This window comes from Pinus tabuliformis, chromosome 4_2 (genome assembly GCF_031772625.1).
Source record: "Pinus tabuliformis cultivar Carrire ecotype Pingquan chromosome 4_2, CPIR1, whole genome shotgun sequence".
Lineage (NCBI taxonomy): Eukaryota > Viridiplantae > Streptophyta > Pinopsida > Pinales > Pinaceae > Pinus > Pinus tabuliformis.
Genome location: NC_142304.1, coordinates 526,951,312 through 526,969,536, shown reverse-complemented (window position 1 = coordinate 526,969,536; position 18,225 = coordinate 526,951,312). Strand labels below are relative to the sequence as shown.

General features: G+C 42.0%; 1 protein-coding gene across 2 annotated transcripts in view; it reads right to left on the bottom strand.

The window, feature by feature from the left end:
- Positions 1-17,723, bottom strand: part of RPS15AE (ribosomal protein S15A E) — a 106,377-nt gene extending 88,654 nt beyond the window's left edge. The window contains exon 1 of one of the 2 annotated variants that reach the window (XM_089428990.1): positions 17,364-17,723. In XM_089428990.1, coding sequence (XP_089285116.1) covers positions 17,364-17,493 — 130 coding nt within the window. In that variant the 5' untranslated portion in view covers positions 17,494-17,723. The remainder of the gene's footprint in view (positions 1-17,363) is intronic. The other variant, XM_089428989.1, reaches the window with a different exon arrangement.
- Between the last annotated feature and the right edge of the window lie 502 nt (positions 17,724-18,225).

The following is an 18,225-nucleotide window of genomic DNA, read 5'->3' as shown; positions in this document are numbered from 1 at the left end:
ATATCAACCTCTTTTGAAAACATTGAGAGAAATGATCCCATTAGCCCCTTGGAATATGACATGAAAGATTATTTCCACATTGAAAAGGAGAAATGGGAAATTGTTAGTCCTCAATTTGATTGTTCTCCCATTTATGACACCAACAAGGAGGATGAGAATGAGATTGATCTTCCTTCCCCTCAAGCACTACTTATGATGACATACCCAACTTGGGAAGGAGAATCTTCATTTTCCTTTGCATAAAGAGGAGCAGTTGGAAGTGATCAATTTTCCTTTTAGAAGAGACCTAATCTTTGGTACTAAGGACATTGATAGGGCTCCCACTTCTCTTGAGTATGATTCTATGTTCAAATCACTTGAGCCTTTAGATTATGATTTTGGAAAAGCACAACCCGTTGAATACAATATTTTGTTCTCCCTTTTTCCTATTAGTCATCATCTTGAGTCTTCATCAAGTGATTCCCTCACCCCTGGTCATATAATCTCAAGTAATTGTGAGCCCTTTTCCCCTCTTGGGTATAGTGTCAAGGAGAAGCCCTTCATTGATTACACTTTTTCTCCTTGGACGGACCCTCAAGGTTTTGATCATTCCATAGTCCCCCTTCTCCAGTGTAAGCATATACTTGTGTTTCTCCATCTCATCGGCCTCCCTTTCCTACTAATCATACCACAATGAAGGCCATAAGCCATGACGTAAATAATAATGACAATGGTGGAAGTGATATGCCTAAGGTTGCCATCCATAAAAGGTTTATGAGCTTGGTTGTTGACATCTCTATATTTGGTTGCAAGAGAAGATCTCATGGACTAGATTACATCCTTTTCTTACCTCTTCTCGCACAATCATCCATGTGTGGGCATCATATTTTCCCACCTCCCGCCCACAGCATCCTCCATGTGTTTGGATTTGCATTTACTTTTGGATTTGATGCACGAGTAATCATATAAGCAAGCATATTTATATTCACTTGATGATATGTTGGTTGCACTGGTTTTATGATTACACTTAATAATAGCTTCGTGATATGCATGTTAGGGTAAGATGCATTTCATGATGATTTTTGCATTAGAACTAACTGCATATGATGTTTCTTATGATAGATTAGATTGCATTTAGGTTAAAAAATTTGCATATTTTATTTCTTGTTGATTTATGGGCTAACATTAAGCATGGGTGTGATCCGGATTTAAATAGGAACGCAACAAATTACAGATATAACCATAAATACAGAGATGCAGCAGAAATAACACTTCATTTCATTAATATCAAATACTGAAATATGCTTACAAACAAAATGGAAATAAGACTAGCTCAGGCGATGGTAGCTTATCTCTGAGAAGAAATGTGGCGGCTACATGTCTCTAAACTGAGTTACAATGAAGCTCAAGGGCCTTTTTATTATTCAACAATAAGAGAAAATCCTAAACAACCAAAACCCTAACCCGAGGAGATGTAACACCGAGTTTATGGGCCTCGTTGGGGTTAGTTGGGCAGCCAACTTCTTGGGGGCGTAACTTGGTCATATTATCTCAGTTTGACGTGTATGATACCTCGTTGGAAAGATCTCTCCGAGGACTACAGTTATTGATGTGATTTCTATTTTTTGCCAAAAAAAATGTTGTTTAGGGCATCAAAACGACTCCGGAAGTTCAAGACCCGAAAAACTGCCAAAAATAGTAAATGGTGCTACAATAAAGGAAACTAGTAAAAAAAACATTGGTGAGGGTCCAAGTGGAATAGGCGGGTGGCCACCAATATCCACCTGGATCAGTCCTCCCCCTTTAAGAAGCAATGGTCTCCATTGTGTTGAGTTCCTCCATGACATGAGGAAACTTATGTTGAACTTGGTCCCTAGTGAGCCATTTGCCTTGGTGTAGGAGTTGGTCGGCTTTGACAACTCGATACAGCTGGATCTTTTGCTGGCGAGTGTTCTTGATTTGCATGTCCATGATCCGATCAGTTGCAGCTTGTTCCATGCAGTATGGATTTAAATCTATTGATGCGAGTTGTTCTGCAATGTCGGATGTGTCCAGTAATGGTGGAAAGTATGGCCAAAGGCGATCCACATTGAACACTAGGTGCAGGCCAAGGAATGGGGGAATGCTGAGCTCAAAAGCATTATCTCCCATAGCCTTGGTGATGGTGTATGACCCATATCGAAGCGAGCGAATCTTGCGGTGGGGCCCAGCGAAGCGCTCCTTCTGCAAATGTAGCAAAACTTTGTCGCCCACCTGGAACTTTTGTGACACTCGATGTTGCTCATGTCACTGCTTGTACTTAGCATTGCCTTTGTCCAATATGTCATGGACCTATTGGCGGATGTGTTGAATGTGCTCAATGAAGTTATTTATCTTGTCGGCTTCGGACTGGACATGAGCCAAATCTGCCTGAGTCGCTGTAAATGGTATGGCCACATCAATGGGACATTATGGTTGGAATCCCAAGCCCACCTGAAAAGAGTTGTGGCCAGTCGAGTTGTGGAGAGCCCGGTTATAGCTGTGCTAGACATAGGGGAGGCTCTCATCCCATGTGCGTGGATGCTTTGAGTAGTACATGTGCAGAATGTGTACGATCATCCTATTGATGACCTCTGTCTAGCCATCAGTTTGGGGATGGAAAGTTGTGGACTTAGTGAGCTTGGTGTCCAGGGTTAGACTGGACCAAAATGTACTGAGGAACCTATTGTCCCGATCTAAGATGATAGACTGTGGAATCCCAAAGTGTACCCACACTCATTTAAAGAAGAGTTTAGCAGTGGCTTCTGCTGTGATATTCTTCCTTCAGGCTGCCATAATGGCCATCTTCGAGAATCTGTCGGCAACCACAAAAACACAGTCGTTTCCATGCTTAGTAGAAGGAAGGCCCGACATGTAATCCATGGAGATGGATTCCCAAGGTTGACTAGGGGTAGGCAACGGAGTATAGAGGCCTTGCTTCTTGATGGTCGTTTTGGCAATGGCGCAGGCAATGCAAGATCTGATGTACTTCCCGACATCATGTCGAAGATTCGGCCAATAGAAATACTTCTACAGTATTGCCACCGTTTTCTTGACCCCGAAATGCCAAGAGGCCCTATTGTAGTGCGCTTCCCAAATCATCTTGGCACGCTCGCTTGAAGGAACACAAAGGTGTCCCAGGTGGCATAACAGAGCATCCTGGAGGTGAAGAACTTCCTGACCCTCCAAGAGCATATGGTATGTGTGGCCGAATTCTGGGTCGCTTTTGTAGAGAAGTGGCCAATCAAAATTCTTATGCCCACAAGAGTTGAGCACGGTGGTTAACGCCATGATCGGTGGTCCGCTGAGGCAATCTGCAACATTATTGGTGATGCCCTTCTTGTATTTGATATTCAAATAGCACTGTTGCAGGTATGTGAACCACTTTTGATGGCGATCATTCTACAACTTCCCTTGCGTCTGTATGAACTACAAGGGTCAGTGGACTGTGTGGATGATCGTTTCCTTCCCCAAAATGTAATGCTTCCATTGTCGACAAGCCTGCACAATGGAATACATCTCTTTGTCATAAGTGGGATACTTTCAGACTGTGTCTGAAAGTGTCTCACTGTGATATGCCACTGGATGCCCTGTTGAGTAAGGACTACCCCAATAGCATAGTCAGAGGCATCTGTCTCAATCTCAAATGGTTGTTGCAAGTTTGGTAATGTGAGCACTGGTGCAGAGCAGAGGCAATGTTTCAACTTTGTGAATGCCTTCTGTTGAGATTCAGACCAAAAGAATTTTGTTTTCGTTCCTCCCTTGGTGACTTGACTCAAGGGCCAAGTGATATGAGAGAACCCCAACACGAACCTGCGATAGAAATTGGCAAGACCCAGAAAGTTGTGAAGCTCTATCAGAGTGGTTGGGGCTGGCCAATCCTGAATGACTTGGATCTTGGCTGGATCCACATGCACCCCCTCGTTCATCAATAATATATCCCAGATATTGAACCTGGGTCATGCCAAAAGTGCATTTCTCCAAATTGGCACACAGCTTGTGTTGCCGCAGTGTTTGGAGAACCTGTCGGATGTGGTGGAGGTGCTCTTCCCAACTCCGTCTGAAGATCAGGATGTCATCCAAGTATACCACTACAAATGAGTTGGTGAATGGTCGCAAGATGTCATCCATTAGCCTCATGAAGGTTGCAGGAGCATTCGTCAACCCGAAAGGCATAACCAACCATTCGAAAAGGCCCTCCTTGGCTTTGAAGGCAGTCTTCCACACATCAAAGGGTTCGATTGGTACCTAGTGATATCCAGACTTCAAATCGATCTTGCTGAAATATTTTGCCCCCTTGAGTTGGTCCAGAAGGTCATCAATCCATGGGATCGGGTACCTATTCCAGACAGTGATCTTGTTCAGCGCCCAATAGTCAATACAAAGTCTCCAAGTCCCATCCTTCTTCTGTACCAAAATGATCGAGCTCCCACAGGGCGATGAACTCGGCTGGATGTGACCTTTCTGCAGCAGCTCTTGAATCTGCCTCTTGATTTCATCATTATCGAGAACGGAGCGCCAATAGATTAGTCCATTAGGCAACGGCGCACCTGGGGTCAGATTGATGGAGTGCTTGATCTGACAGTGCAGAGGCACCCCTGTGGGGGAGGTGAAGATGTCCTCGTACTCCTCCACGACCTTGTCCATCAGTTGTTATCGTGCGGAAGGGCCCTGTTTGGAGGTCGTGGCCACCGTCTTCTTTCCCTGAGGGCGTATCATCAGGAAAACAAATTTCTCGGTTTTGGAAATGAGCTTACAGCATTGTTTTGCAGTAACTAGAGAAATGGCAGTAGGCAGTGCTACCTCCAATATCCTATACAACTTATTTCCCAAGGTATAAATAACAGCACGAGGCCTTGACTCATACATAGCCTGTCTCTTCCACAAGTATGGTTGGCCTAATAATACATCACAAACATCAAGGGGAGCAACGTCACATAATAACTCATCCGTGAAGGGCTTGATGTTGTATGGAAAGCGACACTGTTGGTTCACGCGAAGATCATGTTCTTGGTAAAGCCACCTGATGGTGTACAGTTGTGAGTGTGTTGTGGTCGGTAAGCCCAACTGCTTAACGACCTCTGCTGCAATGAGGTTCTTTTGGCTCCCGCTGTCGACAATGAATTGTAGCGAGGAACCCTTTACCCACATCTGGGAGTGGAAGAGACGCTCCTCCTCCTCTGGATCTTCGGGTTACTCCTTCTGGATCTTCGTGGTGGCAACGGTGGTGTTGGGCTCCGCGTCAATAATCTGCTTCCCTTTGTCATTCCCCTTGTCGGGTTCTGACCCAGAGTCGGAACATGGATTTGATTCCGAAGCCTTCATCTTGGCCACTAGTGACTGCTTGGCCCGACACTCACTTGTGTTGTGAGTGGAGCTCTTATGGAACTCACACCACTTTCCCGTGTCCTTCTTCGACTTCGCAGTGTTGTCCTTTGCTTGTGGCTTTGGCGGGTTGTCCTGAGTCGTCCCGCCTTGGCTTTGTCCTTTGCTATGCAGTTTGGGAGCACCTTTCCCTTGCTTCGGATTCGCAGATCCAAAGTCTCGCTTCTTCTGTTTAAACTTCTACTCGATCTTGACGACGTATCGGTACATCGTGCCGAGCGAGGAGATGTCCAGGAACTCCATCTCGTCCTGGATGTATCTGTGTAGGCAGTTGCGGTACTTGAGTACCAAATGTTAATCAGAATCCTTGATACCCAACTTCATGCGAAGGGTATGAAAAACATTGGTAAACTCCGGCACATCTTGGTCCCTTCCCTGTCGCAGCATGGTCCACTTTATGTATTTGTCCTCATAGCTCCCGACAAGGTAGTACTGCTCCTTGATGGCATCCCGAAACGAATTCCAAGTGGGAGCAGCTGAAAACAGTGAAGTCGTACTTTCATCCTTCTGCTCACAGTAGGTTTCCCACCAGTCCTTGCCGTGGGGCCGGCTTTGAGAAGAGCAAAAGTAATTTTTTCCCATCTGCAAAAATCATGAACAGAAAGATATCCTTCTAGCATATTTAACCATTTATCTACGATGCCTGCATCTATTTGGCCCTCAAGTATGGGAATGTCAAAGTTTACTTGTACCTTAAAAGGTGTGGAGCCTCCAGGGTGGCTGCTAGATGTGGATGCACCGTCGGTGGGCAACCGTTGAAGGATCTAGGCAAAGTTATCCATCATCGAGTTCCTTTGTTTCTCGAGGGCATCCTCGAGCAATATTTTGATAGGATCTCCTGCTCCCTCGTCTTTCTTTTCTTTCCCCATGGGTAATCGTCGGGGTTTGCGAGGCTGATCTTGCAAAGGTTCAACCAGATCAAGCCCTAACTCCTTATATCCCGACCTCGTTGGGGACATGCAAAGAAAAATACAGAAAGAGAAAACCACTCTGATACCACTGATCCAGATTTAAACAGGATGCAACAAATTACAGATATAACCATAAATACAAAGATGCAGCAAAAATTATACTTCATTTCATTAATATCAAATACTGAAATATGCTTACAAACATAATGGAAATAAGACTAGCTCGAGCAATGGTAGCTTATCTCTGAGAAGAGATGTGGCAGCTACATGCCTCTGAATTGAGTTACAATGAGGCTCAATGGCCTTTTTTATTATTCAACAATAAGAGAAAACCCTAAACAACCAAAACCTTAACCCGAGGAGATGAAACACCAAGAGTTTATGGGCCCCGTTGGGGTTAGTTGGGCAACCAACTTCTCGGGGTCGTAACTTGGTCATATTATCTCTGTTTGATGCGGATGATGCCTCGTTGGAAAGATCTCTCCAAGGACTACAGTTGCTAACGCGATTTCCATAGAAATCGCAGGATTTCTATTTTGCCAAAAAAAACGTCGTTTAGGGCCTCAAAACGACTCCGGAAGTTCAAGACCCAAAAAACTGCCAAAAATAGTAAATTGTGCTACAATTAAGGAAACTGAAAGAACAATGGTGAGGATCCAAGTGGAATAGGCGAGTGGCCACCAATATCCACCTGGATCAGGGTGATCATAAGACACCATGAAAAACATGTTGCCCCGTGGCTTTGATCTTTGACATGTGCAGATAGCAGGTCTACGGTGACCAAGAGATTTTTGGAGTTCTCGTGACCTCCCGTTCAAGCGGCCTCATCCACTTCGAGAGAGATCACATCCCGGTTGGAGCCAGATGTTACCCACCACTTCGTGGATGATATCCCCAAGAGAAACTTTTCTCCATGATGGACCTCAGCCAGCAGCCAGCAGCCCCTTGCAACCTCCTGCTAGCTCGTTGTGCCATTTCTCTGCCACCTGAGCCAGCCATGTGGTCCCTCACCCACCTGTATTGATCGTATGTTTGAAGGTGGGCCTCCCAAATCTAAAGGTAAGTCCTATCATTTGGTAATTGAGTATTGGGTTTACTTCTCATGTATACTTCTAGGTATGGATTGAGTGGGGGATTTGGCAGAAAGGGTGGGCTTAGTTTGTGCTCTTGTCCCCTTGATCTCTTTTGGATGTTACCCTTGGATCTTAGTCCAATGGGATCGACTTTATCGACCATTTGGTTCTAGGGTGGTACTACTTGGGAAAACCCGACTTTGGGTGCGTGGTCCCGCTCCATTCACTATACCCCCATTCATCATTTCTCCCCCCTGGGTCCACATAGGGCCAGACTCCCTACCCCCTTGCCCCCACCTTGTGTCTGGCCGGGAATGATGCCCCGGAGGTTGAAGCAGCGAAAAGAAAAAATAAGAAAGCATAATTGACCACATTTAACCAGAAATTGTACCACAAAATGCAAAAGATGATCAGGACAAAAATAATTAGCACGTGGGCAAAAGCCAATGCATGAGCTCTGCCCCAATCCATGGTCATCACCCTGGTTCCATAGGCCTAGATGAGCCTCCTTAATCATTCAAGAACCCATGATTGTCCCAACCCTTGGAGGGCAATGAACCGCCCTACCTAAAAAGGGGTAATCACTGCTATATCTTATTCATCATGCTCTTGTCCTTTGAGCCCCGGACAGTTAATTAAAGAAAAATCATAAAAGGCAAAAGGCATATAAAGAAGGGCGCAAAAATCAAGGTCGGGGCACCTCATGTACCACGATTGTTGCCTCCTACACATTACATACCCAGATGTGGGCTTCCCCTTATCTAGCTACCCTTATGCCCCAATATGTGGCCCAGGGTTGCCCCTCTCATTCCCTACTCCATTCCACCTATTTATCACTTGCCACCCCCATTAAAGGGATGTACCTTGGACATATTATCCCCTTAAAGGTTGAAACCACCTAATAAGGTACTTGGTTAACCCCCTTTGGAGATTGGCGACACTAGCACATGCCAAAGCCCACTACGGAAGGGCATGTCATTATGAAGTGCCCACTTTGTTATCTATGGTTTGTAAACTCTTTTATCTGATTATTTTAATGATTGGTTGTACTGGAAGCCTAGGGGACGCATTGGAACTTATGCAAGATTACAGGTGGCTTCCATTTGGGTTTGGTCTCCCTATACGGGATCCTAACCCCCAGAGGTCTACATTGGCACATATAGGGTGTGCATAGAGCATAGTTTTAAAAACTGGAACTGGTGACCAGACTGGTCCACCTAATAAACCAAGTTTCAAACCAAAACCAGTCAAACCGGGACTGGTCAAATCTCAATGAACCGGTATTTCAAAAAATACATGAAATAATTAGTTTTTAATAATAATAAAAAACTTTTTAAGATTTAAAACCATGATTCCAAACCAATAGAGACAAAATATGCAAGGTTTTCTCATCTATATACTACCATGTAAAGGTGAATATATCAAAATGGCATCAAGTGCAATACACATCAGCAACAAAATACATAATCAATGAGGCTCTAAATGGCCTCTAGAGTCCGAAAACAATGCTCTAAGCTATGGGGCCACTGGCCTACTACAATTCTACATATTAGTGATCAACAACATGATCACTCCTCATCATGATCGAACTCATCACCACTACTAGACAAGAGATCAACAACGTGAGCTACATAAATAATATGGCTCAAAGTTTGAGGACTCCTAAAACTCCTCTACAACTTTAGTAGTAGTAGTAGCTAAAATAGACATCAAAACTACAAATCACTGATCAACATGGTCACTCATGAAACAAATCATTGATTCAGTGCTACTAGAAATGGGATCATCAACAAGTCTTAAAATTGGAAACTAGGGCCAAACTCCATGTGGGTCTACTTATTTATGGCAGCTGATATTTTTCTTGGATTCCTCAATGTTTTAGCATAAATAGAGGTGGCCTCCTAGTCATTTAAACAATCATCTCTTGTGATCTCTCTCCACTTGTCATTGGGTTTTGGTGGGAGGAGAGATCTAGAGAGGATACGCTGCCCAAGCAGAGATGCCCTAGATCTTGACGTTATCATGAAGAGAGATCCATTTTCGCATATGGTATGATGGAGTTCATTATAATCTCTGGCTCTCATAAGGTATATCTGTGTATGTCATAATCTCTGGCCCGCATATGGAATAACCAGTGACTAGTTGAAAAGCACAGTCAAGCTAGCATCAAATTTCCATAGAACGTATGTAATTACAACACACTGTAATACATGTATTCAATATGTATGGTATAATTTGTGATTTGTAATTAACATCGCACTCATTGTATAAACACACATTGCACTCTGTTTGCATTATATATTATCATCACATTGTGTATGGCATGGTATGGCAGACAATGAACAACATGTATATACATGATATGGCAGACAGTGTCATGGTATGGCAAACAACATGTATATACATGATATGGCAGACAGTGCTTTGACATGGCAGGCAGTGAATAACATGTATATACATGGTATGGCTGACAGGATTTTGGTATGTCAGACAGTATATATATTATATGACATGGCAAACATAGTATCCATGACAGGGTAGTCTCCCTAGTAACATGATATTGTAGACGTGGTGGACAGCTTGATGTATCACGATCCACAGTATGTATTATTGTTTCTCTTGATCAATACACTTTGTTTCTCTATAATATGGTTGGAATCAAGATGCTTTGGTTTTCTTTAGGATATGACATCAATTCACATTGCTCCTCTGTATGGGAAGCATCATTGTATGGAGAGACCTAGTTGCAGTTCACAACTGGGCTAGGACACAAGCCATAGCCAGCAGTGGAGACCTTTTTAGGAGTTGTGTTCATAAGCAATCCTATAGAGCAGCATGATGTAAGTAGTGCAACAGCAAGAATGTATTGCAGCAGCATGATGATGATGTATTGCAGTAAGCATAGTGCAATGAAGGGTACAGCATAGTGCAGCATGAAGGATGCAGCATAATGATGATGAAGAGCAGCATGATGAGGTACAGCTCAGTGATGGTGTAGCATGGTGCAGCTCAGTGATGGTGCAGCACAGTGATGATGGACATGGTATGATGGTGCAACATGGTGCAGCACAGTGATGATGGGTGCAGCATAGTGCAGCACAGTGATGATGGGTGCAGCACAGTGATAGGTATAGCATGGTGATGGAATCACCTGAGTTCAGATCTGCTACCTCATGTGTCATCTTCTTAGAGAAGATCTCTACTCTTATTTTGATAAGTCAAAATGTTGACTTCTGATGTATATGTACTATCTCTCTCTCTGCTGAACTATTGAAGAACATAAGAAGAATTGATCAAGGGTTTTCCCACATTGGGGTTTGTCCCTGGCTGGCGCCACATCTTGTGTCCTCTTGTCCTGGCTTGTTTTATGAGATTCATGTTTATGTTCTATTTACATTTTACTATCATGCTAAATGTGATTGCTAATCTGGAATTGATATTGAGCTAATATGGAAAATTGAAGTAAATTTGCTCTCAGCATAGAACATACCTAAACTTAACAACAAGAGATACATAAACATCATCTAGCTCAAAGTCTTCAAACTTGGATCACTCAACCTTATAACATAATAGAAATTGAAAAGGTTTAACATGCCTAACCAATGATTTTGGTTTGAGTGAAGGGTTCATCTCCTCAACCTTATAATGTCGTAGAAAAAGATTAGCATGCCTAACTAGTTGTTTTCCTTTGAGTGAAGGGTACATTCTTATTAAGGCCATGGTAGAGGAGTTCAACAATCAATACCACTAGCATCAACAAAGTTCAACAATCAATGCCACCAACATCAAGGTTCTTAAAGGGCTTCATGCTCTTGATCAAATGTCAATCTCATACCCTCACGCGTGATAGAATCATATGGAAACATTGCAAACCCCCAAACCATGAAATCCTGAAAACCATTAAGTTTGTTGAATTTTGAGTGAAATCTAAAATTCTAGTTTCTCCATATGAAATCCAATGAGGTTAAAACCACTCTCAAACATCCTTAGTCATTTCATGGTAATATTAAAAATTTAAGTAAAGGAAATGAAAATGAAAAATAAAGGATGAAAATGAAAATGAAAAATAAAGGAAATGTCACTTTTACTTGAAGAATTTAACATTACCATTAATTGCCAACATTGCTACGGTTGAGAGGTATCAGGCAAATGAGAGGTTAGGCATGCTTTTCTTGGAGGGACTATTCATGGAGAAAAACAACACCCAATTTCCCTCAAAACAGCTTCAAAACTCACAAAATTGCATTATGTGGGGTCTATAGCTACCCTGGCAATAAACCGGCTGGTTTGACCATAAACCGGTCGGTTAGGTCCCATTTTTGTGAAATTTGGGCGAAATGGACCCTTCAACCAGATTTTTTGGCCAGTTTGACCCGTTGCCCAATGAACCGGCTGGTTTGACCAGTGTTTGGTTCAAGCCGACAGGTTTTTAAAACTATGGCATAGAGAGTCATTGGCCTCCACATCAACAGACAGCACTCCACGAATCTTCATTTATGCTTAAGTACTACTAGCAATCCACTTTTGGGATGATGGTGATATGTTTGGTACATTATGCCCAACAGGCCCCCACAGGAGCCCCACACTCTTGGCAGGTGTCCCAGAACTTGTACGATGTCATGACAGCATTCATTCCACCACTCGGACCCTTGCAGAGGATCTACAGGCATCTCTGATTCATATGGAGACCCATGGGGTCATTTATGTGCCCTCAGACCCACTAGGAGCACCACAGGTCTACTACTTGGAGAACAAGGGGCCACCCCCTTGTCCATCATATTCCAAGGAATTTTTTCCTCAGTATGGCACTTCAGGACATTATTAGGTCTTTGGAGGGCCCCACGACATATAATGTTATTATTTGGCCCCTTCTGAGGCTTATTTTTACACTTGTGAGCTAGTTTGGTGGGCTTGTCACCAATAGGGGTTTTATTTGCACATTATTTTATCATTAGAGGCTAATGTATGCCCATAGGCTAATTCGAACTCCTTAGGAGGTTATATATTGATGTTAGATACATTCATTTGGATCATCACTGGACTAGGGATCTCTCTAATCATGGAGAACTTGGCATTTTTTCCTTGGAGGATATTTTTGGGAGATGGATGAATTTTGACGTATGGATTTGGGCTATTTTTCTTATCTTGGAGCTTTGTCTTACAAACGAAATGCTGGTTGGATATATTCTATAACGTTGTAAGTAAATTTTGACGTTGTTATTCTTGTTGTTGCATACTGCTAAAATTAGGGCTAGTTGTTGCATAATTGAAATGTGGAATTAAGCATGTTTTAGCTAATTTAATGTATGGGCCAATGTTATATGAATGAAATGTCCTAGAGATTATTTGTCTCGATAAGCTTGCATCATTTGCTTTGAAGTATAAATGCTTGAAGGTCACTTTTCTTTTCTTTCTCTCAACATTGGATGAAGTTGACTTTCCGAGCCTCCTTGATCAAGAAACCAAGTTCTTACTCATCATCATCCTTGACTCCATATCCCCAAGTGAATTAGGCACTGATCCCTCAAAAAGGGTGATCATTTTAACCCTCTTTTTACCATTTTCCCCTTTTTCCCTAGGTCTAGCCCCATTAGGTCACCTAGGGCATCAATTTCCCGAGAATTGACCCAAGGAAAAATTTCGATCTCTTACAGGCTACTGTGTTGGTGAGTCCCCTCCCTCCCTTCCAAATTTGAGGCAATTCTAACGGTAGAATCTTGAGGAATCCCAAGCCCTAGCACTAGGATCGAATTTTGCCTAGGCATCCCTAAGGCTAGACCTCAACAGGATCAATTCAACCTTTTGAAGTAAATATTCTTGTTTGGTCCTTTCCTTTCACCTTGTCCAGAATAGGAACATCATTGGTTGCTACATTCCATCCCCAAACCTACACTGGGTCCACTTGGCCCCGTGTGGTCCCACTTCTCAATAAAGATTATTTGTCAAGGACCATTTGGGAATCCAAGTTTCCCAAGGATTATAGGGATTGAGAACCTCATCTATAAGCCTATTCCTTCTCCCTCAACCCTCCAATCCTCACCCCTTACCCCTGGAGGACCAAGTCCCTTGCTTAAAGAGCAAGCAAGTTCCATTCTTCACTCCATCCTTGGGAAAGGGTTTCCAGGGTCACTTTCCACCTATCTGTTGACATATACTTTACAAGTGATCCTTACACTATCGAGACTCCTCCCATCGATGAAAGTCCATAAAGAGCAGGGAGACTTAGCTGTGGTGACAATGGGCTAAGCCTCCACCGTTGCCCTTAACCTAGCAGTTGCCCTCTTAGGAACCCCTTTTAGGTCCCCTGCTGGTTTGAGTGGTAACAGAACCCAAGATAATGAATTTTATATTCTAATTTAATGTTAAGAGGCAGAGTGGGCAACACCTTAATGGACCAAGGGGTTCCCTAAATGACCTATGGAAAAGTATAAATATGGAGCCAAAGGAGAGGCTAATCACAAGCTGAGAAGGACTTCATCTTGTGGAGAAAGGAGGCTAATGTGACCTAGTCGTATACCCTAAAAGAAGACAAAAAGCTAAAGAGAGATGTCGAAGTCTGTTGAAGCAAGGCCAAGGAGGTTGGAGACTTAGCCGAGCCTAGGAGAAAGTTGTTTGTGGTTTTTGTGGTTGTAAAGGAGATATGTTTGGGCTTGTTGGACAACCAAAGGAAGTCGCAGACCTAGTTAGGTTGGTCACAGGTCTGTGGAAGGCAGCTTTGGAAGGTCGAGGCAAGTTTAGCAATCCGCAGGTGGTTTGTAGCTCTGGTAAAGCCAGTCGCTGCCAAGAGGAAAGGGTCGAGGCTAGTTCAGGAAGCAAGAGGACTTTTTGAAGGTTAAGCAGACCAAGGATCTGCCAGAGAAAGGGACCAAGATCAGGCGGAAGGACCACAGTAGGTCGAGAGTCTGTATTGTGCTTTGCAAGGCAGTCGTTGAGATAACGAGGGCCTGTTAAGGGCTGGTCACAACCTAGAAAAATAGGTCGAGGTGATGACAGTAGGTTGGTTATGGTTATAAAGTAGGCCAAGACCTACAGAAGGGCAGCTAAGGCCTAGAAAGTGCCTAGATCAACTGCACAAAGTCAAGGAGGAGGATAAGGGCTGTCAGGTGGCTGGTTACAAGGCTAATCAAGGTGTAAAAGGACTGGTTGAGTTATTACAAGGCTATATCAACAAAGGAAGGCTGAGAGCTACAGCAAGTGAAAAAGGTCTAAAGGAATAGATCTTATGGACTAAAGATGACTGAAAGGGTTGATTGTCAAGGACAGCAACAAGAAGTACATTTATATATTCTTGTATGGGTGCAAAGGAGAGCCTGATGGACTAGGCCTCGACCCTGGTTGTATTGGTCAAAGGACTGACTATGTCTATTAGCATTGTACTGGGGTTTGTAGAAGGCCATGATCCCTAGTACAGGAGTCCTAAGGTTTTCTTATTGATGGGCTAATAAGGAACGTGTTTTGGACCATAAATCTTGTGTATTGATATTGATCTACTTCTTGTCATATTTCGTTGTGCAAAGTTGTTTAAAGTTGGGCATCTCTAGTGTGTTTGTGTTCTTAGCTAAGGCATAAACCAGACCTAGGGTGCATGGAAATTCCACCATAAAGACTTGAAGGTGGAATATGTCAATGCCAATGAAGTTTTTCAAACAAGAAGTTTGCATAAAAATTAATTATGCATTAATGTCTAATGCTTTAATGCATTGATGAAACTGTGTCATATAAAGTAGCTCAAAGTCAACCTCAATAGGAAGACGACATGAAAGGAGAATTCAATTCTATCTTGAAAAATGAGACTTGTGATCTTGTTGAACTTCCCCCAAACAAAATAACAGTGGGTTGTTGATGGGTTTATGGATTGAGTTTGACTCAAAACAAAAGTTCTATTGGTAGGTAAAAAGCTCAACTTGTGGTAAGGTTATACTCAAGTTGAAGATGTAGAGTTCAAGAAACATCTACACTAGTGGCAAAGATGATTACAATCAAAATTGTTGATTAATATTGCAGCACAATTTGACGGATGTAAAGAGTGCCTTCCGCAGTGGCATTCTTGAAAAGAAAGCCTACAAGGAGCAACCTGAAAGCTTTGTTCAAATTGGTAAAGAAATCTTGATTGTTGGCTTAAGAAAGCCTTATATGGGTTAAAGCAAGCTCCAAGGGCTCAGCATTCTCACGTTTATGAATACTTTATTTCCCATTGATTCCCTAAAGATGCGAATGGTTTCATTCATTGGATGTAAAAAATCAGGAAGGTCAGATTATTATAGTTGCACTATATGTAGAAGATGATTTAATGCTCATTTGAAGTGGCCTTTGTAAGATCATCTCTCTCAAAGAGCCACGTTGTAAAGCTTTTGAGAAGACTTATCTAGATCTTTTGCACTACTGCTTAGGCATGGAAGTATGGCAAAAGAAATATTTGTATCTCGGTCTAAATATCCGCATAGTCTATTACAATATTTAAATATGGAGGACTTCAAACCCACGGCTACTCGTATGAAGAAAGTGTTGAGTTGCTTTGGATAGTTCTAGTGAACGTTTTGGATAGTTCTAGTGAACGTTTTGATGGTACGTTGTATAGGCAACTAGTGGGAACCTCATTTATTTGACTACCACTGGGCCAGATACTAGTTATATTGTTGATGTTGTGTCACAGTTATGAGAGCTCCATCCATCTCTCACTGGAAAGCTGCAAAGAGAATTCTGCAATAAGCGAAAGGAACTCTCATATTCAGACTCCTTCTCACTGGAAAGCTGCAAAGGGAATTCTGCAATAAACGAAAGGAACTCTCATATTCAGACTCCTCTTCACTATATGCGACGACTTCAACCTTCAAGGCTACAAACCTCAGATTGGATTGGCAACATTGATGAGACGAAATCTACACTAGGATATGCACTCACCATTGGTTCTGGTGTGATTTCTTGGTGCAATAAGAAACAAGCTATTGTTTCCTTGTCAATAACAGTATTAGAATATAAGGTAATTGTTTTGGCTAAATATGAGACAATTTGGCTAAGAAGGATTCTTACTACTTAGTCACTTTAGCTTCTACAATATGATTCTACAACATCGTCTTGTGATAATCACCATTTCATTCTAAAGGAAACGCAGAGCAGAGCATTGAGTTGGCTTCAATTCCAACTGAGGATCAGATGGCCAACATTTTCACAAAGGCTTTGAAATGGAGAAATCGGAGAAGTTTACAAAGCATTAATGTGAGAGATAATGAATTAAGCGTTATGGGTGGGTGTTAAAGTTAATGATTACTTCCTATGTTTAGGATTGTAATTTATAATATCCTAAGTGTGAGGTCCTGATATTCGATTGAGATTCATGAGATGGTATTCTTTTCAACCTTATAACTCATCTTCCATGTGTCCTCGCTCTATATAGACTTGCCGTAGACTGTCATATGTCATGGACTATTTTTAGGTTATTCTCTCCTCACTTCTGTAACCCCCATGTGAAGTGTAACTCCCATGTTCTCTCGTACTTATATAAACAGGTGCCCATTCTTCATCTATTCCACTGTTACTATGGACCGTTATTTTGGAGTACTATTTCATTTTATTTTTCATGAAAGATTGTGATAGCAAACGCATTCTCAATAATGCTAGGAGTAGCCTTCTTTAGTGTGAAATGTTTCTTTAATGGAATATTTGTTCTACTTTCTTAAAAATGTTCCTTCATTTTCTAAACTACGTACTCGGAAAGTCTGCCAACTCGACTACTGTAGAATCTGCCTGTAAAGACCAGATTTGCCCAAATCTGGTGAAGCTCACCAAAACCCATATAGATAACATAGGATCTAACAACCATGCCATGCCCGTTACCTGGATAGGGAAATGACACCTTGCTGCCTCGATTTATTCAAGTTCCGACACTTTGACACCATTCAAGGCATTTGTCAAAGCTGGTTAAGTTCAGGGCATCGAGAGAGTGGATAAGAATAACCAAATAAATAAATATAGTCTTAGCGAGATATCTGATAATTACCTCGATTTTTCATGACCTTGAGATAATTGACCATGAGGAATGACATCGGCTGGAGCTCAACGGAGGAGAAACCTCTCTTCTCTGCATTCACCATTTTTCTCAGCGCCTCGTTCAGTATTCGCATCCCCATTGCTGCTTATCACTCGCTCCCTCCCTCCCTCGGGGTTGAGGATTTAAAAAATAATATCAAAATGTTACTACTTGGAATGCACTTCCACACTCGCAGACGGTGAAGCTTTCCCACTGAACTGCGCCAGACAGCCGAACTTTGGTTTCCTTCGATTGATACCCTGGTTCGTTTTCAATACCTTTTTTTATAGTTAATTTTAAGATGGTGCATATAATCGAGGTGGTTTTGGTTGTCCACTAGAGCCCAGGTTACAAAAAAACATGTTCTTTTTACACAATAGAGAAAACCTATCATAACTCAGCAATTAGGACAGATTCATAACCGTTATTTTTATAGATTACATATATTATTATTATTCAACATGTATGAGACCCCTTGTTTGTGGGACATGGGACCCACCTCCCAGCTATTTGATAGCTAAGTCTAGGAAGGCATACATACTCTACCCTTCAAGTGTTGAACCTATGACTTCTTAGGAGGAAACACATGCTCTTAACCACGTGGTAATAGGGATATTTTATATCAATCAAAAATTTCAATAAAAGTATAAAGAAAATACATCTAAGTTTGTATTAAAGCTTTTATATAGTAATAAAATGACATACTATTTGCCAATTTATAATCGAGTTTAATATGTTTATTGACCAAAAAAATAGTACATATCAATAGTATAGATTCTACAAAGTTAATCTAAAATTTAGCAAAATGTATGTCAATTAGTTGCTTCTTTTA